At 45.6% G+C, this 8320-nt stretch overlaps 3 protein-coding genes across 3 annotated transcripts; 1 reads left to right on the forward strand and 2 right to left on the reverse strand.

Moving 5' to 3' along the window:
- Nucleotides 1–1093: 1093 nt before the first annotated feature.
- LOC309543971 (histone H4) lies at nt 1094–1405 on the reverse strand (the record flags this gene model as incomplete). Its single annotated transcript, XM_082276376.1, has 1 exon — nt 1094–1405. The coding sequence occupies one exon, from the start codon at nt 1403–1405 to the stop codon at nt 1094–1096; it is 312 nt and encodes a 103-aa protein (XP_082132502.1).
- Nucleotides 1406–4355: 2950 nt separating this feature from the next.
- On the forward strand, nt 4356–4766 carry LOC309543972 (histone H3.2; the record flags this gene model as incomplete). The annotated part of the gene is made up of 1 exon (XM_082276377.1): nt 4356–4766. One exon carries the CDS (start codon nt 4356–4358, stop codon nt 4764–4766), a length of 411 nt encoding a protein of 136 aa, XP_082132503.1.
- Nucleotides 4767–7101: 2335 nt separating this feature from the next.
- On the reverse strand, nt 7102–7746 carry LOC309543973 (histone H1B-like; the record flags this gene model as incomplete). The annotated part of the gene is made up of 1 exon (XM_082276378.1): nt 7102–7746. One exon carries the CDS (start codon nt 7744–7746, stop codon nt 7102–7104), a length of 645 nt encoding a protein of 214 aa, XP_082132504.1.
- Between the last annotated feature and the right edge of the window lie 574 nt (nt 7747–8320).

Consider the following 8320-nt stretch of genomic DNA (forward strand, 5'->3'; position numbering starts at 1 on the left):
GGGACTCCTCTTCATTCTCCTCCATCCTTTACTTCTCATCATCACAAATCATTCTAGAAATAACAATTCCCCCCCCCCCCCCTCCTTCACTCTCACCGCAACACAAATATACATTGTCATGTCATCTCTCATGGAATCTCACAGTTCTGATTGCTGCAATCTTCATGTTTCCCGCCACAATTCTCTTTACACTTCCCATCTACCATCACGATAATACAGCAGCTTCTATTGTGGAACATTCATCAACGGTCCCTTTATTTCACAACGATAATCCATACATTGATAAACGTCCGTTTTGTTGTTTGATACTTCAGAGTCCGCCCTGCTGTAGAGATGATTAGAAAGTCACTGAACACGTGACCTCTACTCTGAGAAAGGAGAGGGAGCGCACACTTTCTTTGTACTCATAGGAAAGACATTAGTGGCTGGCTGTGGGATCTCCCACAACTCTGATTGGCCAATATTTCAAATTTCACCCGCCTGAATTGTGTAAATCGTTACACAAAAATCCATTTCTTTTATACCGCCAAATCCGACCCTGAATACTGAGATCAGCAGAGGAGAACTTTGATTGGAAAAACATCAACACTTTAATTTCAATCAGATTAGAGAGGGGTGACCGGATTATTACTGACCAAAAAATGTCCTTTATTGCAAGTGCTCGGAATCCACCGCTATACACAGAACACGACAGTCACATGACTTCTACCTTTCTTTATGATGAGAAAATAGAGTAATGATCATCTAGAAATGTCACTGAGCGATATTTATTGTCCCCTTATCACACCCCGAATTTTTCTATAAAGAAATGTGAGGTGACTGGAAATAATGCCTAAGAAAGGGGTTTATCGGTGTCTCAACAAGCTAGCTGAAAAATAATAAAGTGATCTAACGATATTGTAAGCGGAGAGAATATAAACACTAGATCGCTTCGATCTGTTGTATTCCAAGTGTGTTTAGCTAAAAAGCTTTCATTCCGACATGATAAAAGTTGATCTAAGAGAAATAAATGGTTACAGCTCTTTGTAGGAGAAGGTGGGTGGCCCTGAGAAGGACCTTTGTTGGGGTGAAGTGGGTCGGTGGATGTTGGGGTTTAGCCTCCGAATCCGTAGAGAGTGCGGCCCTGGCGTTTGAGCGCATAGACGACATCCATGGCGGTGACGGTCTTCCTCTTGGCGTGCTCGGTGTAGGTGACGGCATCGCGGATGACATTCTCTAGGAAGACTTTGAGCACTCCGCGGGTCTCCTCATAGATGAGACCGGAGATGCGCTTGACACCCCCTCTGCGGGCCAAACGTCGGATGGCGGGTTTGGTGATGCCCTGGATGTTGTCCCGGAGCACCTTCCTGTGGCGCTTAGCGCCTCCTTTCCCCAGACCCTTTCCTCCTTTACCGCGACCAGACATCTCCAAGCTCTTCGTGTATCAGACGAATGTGAAGTAAAAGCACCCAGCCTCGCTTTATATGCAGCATAGGCGGACCTGATGGAGAATAAGGGGGAGGGGTTGGAGGAGGGCGCGTCCAGACGTCACAATAAGTCCGCCTCTCTGTGCTCTCAATCATCCAATCCTCAGCAGTTCCGTGATTTGAATTTCCCGCTCGATGATGCTCTTTGTTCAATAGAAAGAACAACATTTCACTCCTTTTGGGTGACCATTGGATGTTACCTGATCATCATTACTGGTGAGGTCATGTCTCTGACGTCACCCAGGATCCTCCAAATAAATGTCCTCACTACATACTCAGACATCGGAATATTCACATTCAGTGAATAAAATATAATAGTATCCTAATATAAAAAAAGAATATATAAAATAATATATTATGAAGTACATAGAAATCGCAAAAATACCATAAAATGCAGCATTTGTAACACCCCCACCCCACCCAAAACGAGACATAATACCTCCCAGCTTTTAGTAGAGTGCAGATCTCCTAGATAAATGACCCCAACCGGAAAAAAGAAAGAAGAATACCAGAGATGTGAGCGCACTCAAATGTCCATACAACTGCCCTCCCCCTTTTTTTTTCCATCAATATGGAAACTAAAATTCTTCCAACCACCCCAACATTTAGACAATTGTCTTATGAAGAATTATCAGTTTTCCAATATTTTCTAGAAATCCATTTCCTTCCCAATAATTATCACAATCGTTTAGCCGACTTTTTATTACATATTTTGACCAGAGAAGACTTCATAGACCATTAACGCTTCCTGCATATAAAGTTCTCCCCTCAATCCATCCTCCTGTTTATAACAGATGTTCTAACACCTTCCACTGGTGACCTTCCTATCCAGATTACTATATAAAGTCCCCACAATGAACGCTCGGCTCTGGGTTCCTTCCGGTCATACACTGCACGGATAGATTGTGACATCTAGAACCCTTTGCTGATCTCTCACAAGTCATGTTCCCCCAGAGTCCTGGAACAGATGAGATGTCACACAATGTATTATGTCTCCAGAATCCCGGATCTCTCATCATCTTCTATTAGAATGGGATAGGACCCTGCACAGCTGCTGCACATAACCAGAGGGGTACAAACCAATTCCATCCCTCAGTGCTCATACACCAACCAATCTCACCACATCATTGCACTGTATCAGTTAATGTGTTATTCTGCAGCAATACACCCTGGATCAAACATGCCCCATTCTCAGCAATCAGATCTTTTAGCCTACTTGTTTAATTAGAGGTGTACCACTGTATAGACAAATTGATCATTCATTACAGATCGATCTTAGATCCACATAAGATGATAGACAGATAGATAGATAGATAGATAGATAGATAGATAGATAGATAGATAGATAGATAGATAGATAGATAGATAGATAGATAGATAGATAGATAGATAGACCGAAAATTTATCTATCTATGTGTGAAAGGTGCAGTAGCGGCACACCTATTATAATTATTACACAGGGATTTGATTGAAAGGGGAATTCAGCAATAGGTGTTAGGATTTAATACTGATCCACATGGGACATCTAGAAATAATGATCGCACCGAGCGATCCCTCATCTGCCGACTTCTAAAGGTTTTATCTGACACAAAAAAAACATGCAAAATAATCCGATAAATTTTGCAGTCTGGATGCCATTTCCTCAGATCTTCAGCTATGAATTGTAATTCTGTTATCAAACTGCACACACTTATCCGTTTTATTCTGTTCCTATGGATTCGGAAAGGAAGCCATGAAATTACATTGTATCTCTTCACAGATCCCCGCACGGAAGTCATTCCTCTTTTTACCAGCAGGTGTCAGTGTTTCTCCTCCATAGAGAATACATTGGAGCAGTTTAGTTCAATTTCATTCAAATGGATCTGATAGAAAACTTCCTGAGCGCTGATCCATCTGGAAACAATGACACCGACTGATCCCAGATCTGCCCGGAGCAGGGAGGGCAATGCTGGGGGGACGATTCATTGTCTGCTCAGAGATCTGTCCCTCCATGTTAGTACAGAATTGTGCTGGATGGAATAAGCTGTGCAAGTCAACTTTCTACTTGTTATTCACTAAGAACGGAATAATCAGATCAGTGAGATCGGAGGAGGATTTTCTGTCATCTCATTTACTGTATTATGGAGAAAAACTGTCCAATCTCAGATCTTCTAATTCTTACACCGATTAGGAATCTCCGATCTTTTTTTATTTTATATCATATTTCTGATGAATATTTTCTCATTTGGCAGGAAGGAAAACTGATAGAAAGGATCCTCAGCCATTCAATACTCCGAAGAGAATTTCATTTACTTTGTAACTAGAAACCAGCAACATGTTTACAATGTTTCTAAGAGGGGACAGATCTGCTTCTTCAGACATGAAATATTTGTGTTATTGATTCATTGTACATATCTGGCAGTGCCATGATTTCTACCAGTCATTTCACTTTTTTCTTATTCTAGTTTTAATATGAGGAAATCTATAACTGCTACATGTCTGATAGAGGTCAGTTCCATGATCCTACACAGATCTGATAATGAAACATGGAATCCTTTATTTCCCATCATATAGAAAGGTAGAGATCTACCGCCAGTCCATTCTCACAGTCTATAATTCCTAAATCTATAAAGATATGTCTGATGAATGTTTTCTCTTTTTGAGAATAGAGATCGCTTGTATGATGTAAAGTAACTCCCCTCCCCCATCCCACACAAAGATGGTGACTCTACTTACAAAGATAACGTACAGATTTTGGCGGGCATTTTAAAAATGCCGCTTTTTTTAAGAAAACCAATCATTGAAAGGCGTGTGAGTTACTTGTCCAATCGGAAGGCAGTGCTGTGTATAAATGGCTCCGCAGAGCGGCAATGCCTCACATTCACTGTTCCAGCAGAGAGTTGAGTAAAGATGGCGAGAACCAAGCAGACCGCCCGGAAGTCCACCGGAGGGAAAGCTCCCCGCAAGCAGCTGGCCACCAAAGCCGCCCGCAAGAGCGCCCCGGCCACCGGCGGAGTCAAGAAGCCTCACCGCTACAGGCCCGGCACCGTGGCTCTCCGAGAGATCCGCCGCTACCAGAAATCCACCGAGCTGCTCATCCGCAAGCTGCCCTTCCAGCGCCTCGTCCGAGAGATCGCCCAGGACTTCAAGACTGACCTGCGCTTCCAGAGCTCCGCCGTCATGGCTCTGCAAGAGGCTTCAGAGGCTTATCTCGTCGGACTCTTCGAGGACACCAACCTCTGCGCCATCCACGCCAAGAGAGTCACCATCATGCCCAAAGACATACAGCTGGCACGCCGCATCCGCGGAGAGAGGGCATAGAAGGGGAGGGCACCACCACTCCTACTACTACTCCCATCATCCCAACACAAAGGCTCTTTTCAGAGCCACCACATCCTCCTATATACAGAGCTCTATATATATATATATACTACCTCATCACACCGACTACATGCTGGAAAATACCGGCTACTACATTCCTATACATTCCCCGGGATCACCTTCACCACATCTTTCTTTTCTCTCCCTTCTCTGCGCTCCGAAGCTCAGTGTGGAAGTAAAGCTCACCTCTAATATAATTACACAGAAAACATTCACATTTCTCATCTAGAAGGGACATCCTTTCTCTTGCCGATTTATTGTAATAAATACAATTGAACTCATCTGTAACACAATTCACACTTCCTCTATATCTTCCCTAATAGATACAATGTTACAATATTTAACGGTAAAACACACTTTCCTAGGAACAGATTAAACAATCTTTGTCTCTTTGGTTCCCATTCTCTCAGGAGACACATAGTTGCATTTTCTAGAAACGTAATAATTTCTTATTTCAAACAATGGAATCGATTTTGAGTCATTAGGAATCGTGCTTAGAGAGCTGATGACCAATCAGCCCATTTAATTTGTGGGGGGAGGGGGGTAAACCTTACACAGTCCACATGGAGATGTCACTATGGGGATCAGGAGGGATTTTCCTCTATCTCCCCTCCCCCCATACTAGAACTGTGTCATCACAGATCACACATGGACACATTACAGGGAAGAATACATCCGGGATTGGAGAGGAAAACAATTCATCTGTATGGAGATTCATTTTCCTGCCCATCCCTCACTCAGCACTATTGTGTACGGATATGAGGATAGGCGGGGGGGGGGGGGGGATTACGAGCAGTAGTTTCTCTTTACTTATTATCGCACGACGCCCATGTTGGGGGTTCCACTGTTACTGCAAATATTTTAAACCATTAAAATATTGGCAGGCAATTGAATATAAATTATATATATCAGCCAATAGGAGCTTTTAGGTAATCATACAGATTTATCTTCTCAAAAAGTTATAACATTCTCAACACAGGAGACTTCCTAATCATTGTAAGATGAGCGGAGGATGAGATCTCCCGATCATTAGAATGATTCTCCTTTAAACTTTTACATACTAAAACAAGTGAATGATCTAGAAGAGGAAATATTGATCAGCGCCCATCTCTGATGTCTGTGTGCTATTAGATGTGTAGAAGAGATGCGGAGCACTGTGTGCCGTGGGTGTAGGTAGGTATGTGTGGCTCTGTTAGGATGATGTGGGTGTAGGTAGGTATGTGTGGCTCTGTTAGGATGAGGTGGGTGTAGGTAGGTATGTGTGGCTCAGTTAGGAGGAGGTGGGTGTAGGTAGGTATGTGTGGCTCAGTTAGGAGGAGGTGGGTGTAGGTAGGTATGTGTGGCTCTGTTAGGATGAGGTGAGTGTAGGTAGGTATGTGTAGCTCAGTTAGGAGGAGGTGGGTGTAGGTAGGTATGTGTGGCTCTGTTAGGATGAGGTGAGTGTAGGTAGGTATGTGTGGCTCTGTTAGGAGGAGGTGGGTGTAGGTAGGTATGTGTAGCTCAGTTAGGAGGAGGTGGGTGTAGGTAGGTATGTGTGGCTCTGTTAGGATGAGGTGAGTGTAGGTAGGTATGTGTAGCTCTGTTAGGAGGAGGTGGGTGTAGGTAGGTATGTGTGGCTCTGTTAGGATGATGTGGGTGTAGGTAGGTATGTGTGGCTCTGTTAGGAGGAGGTGGGTGTAGGTAGGTATGTGTGGCTCTGTTAGGATGAGGTGGGTGTAGGTAGGTATGTGTGGCTCTGTTAGGAGGAGGTGGGTGTAGGTAGGTATGTGTGGCTCTGTTAGGAGGAGGTGGGTGTAGGTAGGTGTGGCTCTGTTAGGATGAGGTGGGTGTAGGTAGGTATGTGTGGCTCTGTTAGGAGGAGGTGGGTGTAGGTAGGTATGTGTGGCTCTGTTAGGAGGAGGTGGGTGTAGGTAGGTATGTGTGGCTCAGTTAGGATGAGGTGGGTGTAGGTAGGTATGTGTGGCTCTGTTAGGAGGAGGTGAGTGTAGGTAGGTATGTGTGGCTCTGTTAGGAGGAGGTGGGTGTAGGTAGGTATGTGTGGCTCTGTTAGGAGGAGGTGGGTGTAGGTAGGTATGTGTGGCTCTGTTAGGAGGAGGTGGGTGTAGGTAGGTATGTGTGGCTCTGTTAGGAGGAGGTGGGTGTAGGTAGGTATGTGTGGCTCTGTTAGGAGGAGGTGGGTGTAGGTAGGTATGTGTGGCTCTGTTAGGAGGAGGTGGGTGGCTCTGAGAAGAGCCTTTGGGGGGTGTAGATGAAGGAGGCCTCCGGCTGCTTGGATTTATTTCTTCTTCGGAGCGGCCTTCTTGGGCTTGGCTGCTGCCTTGGGTTTGGCCGCCTTCTTAGCCGGACTCTTGGCGGCTTTTTTGGGCTTGGGTGCAGCTTTGGGCTTCTTGGGGCTCTTTGTCACCTTCTTGGCAGCTGCAGCCTTTGCCGGTTTCTTGGGGCTCTTGGCCGACTTCTTGGGGGATTTTACTGCCTTCTTGGGGGACTTGGCCGCCGGTTTCTTAGGGGACTTGGCTGGCTTTTTGGCCGCAGCTGATGGCTTCTTTTTGGGGGCTTTCTTGGCCTTGTCGCCCTCTTGCTGCTTCTTGTTGATCTTGAAGGATCCGGAGGCTCCATGTCCTTTCACCTGGACGAGGCTCCCCTTAGTCACCAGCGCCCTGATGGCGACCTTGAGGCGGTTGTTGTTCTTCTCCACATCGTATCCTGAGGCGGCCAGGAGCTTCTTGAGGGCGGCCAGGGAGACCCCGCTGCGCTCCTTGGAAGCGGCCACGGCTGTGACGATGAGATCGGACACGCTGGGACCGGACGGCTTCTTGCTGCCTTTCTTCCCTCCTCCGGCTGCCGCCTTCTTAGTCGCCTTCTTCTTGGCGGCGGGCTCCGCTGGAGGAGCGGCGGCTGGGGCGCTCTCAGTCTCAGACATGATTCTAGAAAGTCTATTGGACAGATAAACTTCCCCACTCACCTCTTCTAGGATTATATAGTTAAACGTCCTGCACTGCTATTGGTCGGTACACAACAATCCTCCTGCTCTGCTATTGGTTACACATCAGACACGCCCATTCAGTATCATGGAGTAGTTGGAGAATCTTCTCTCTCTTGTTGTGTTTCCCCAGTAGATAGAAAACCGACTTTTATGTGAAATAGAACGCTGTCCGATCTTCATCGGGGACCCGATCTGCTCACTGGACTGTCACTTATCGGGGGTCACTTACAGCTGCCAGGAGCTGCTGAGGAGGCTGAACACAGAGGCTGCAAACACCTCCATCCTCCTGAGTGTGTGTCCCATTCTTCCTTCTATCTTCTTTTCTACACAAATTCTACACAGAAAACAATCTTCTCACATCTCCCTCTAGAATGATCTTCACATTAGATGAGTAAAGAGTGACCACCAGGAAACATTTCCCTCTAATACAGAACTCTGCTCATTTATAGCTGAGTAGAAGGAGCCTGGAAGAAAAACATCAGCCGGTGACATGAGATCCTTGTGTGATGTG

This window comes from Pelophylax lessonae, assembly GCF_965119305.1.
Source record: "Pelophylax lessonae genome assembly, contig: HAP1_SCAFFOLD_566, whole genome shotgun sequence".
NCBI lineage: Eukaryota > Metazoa > Chordata > Amphibia > Anura > Ranidae > Pelophylax > Pelophylax lessonae.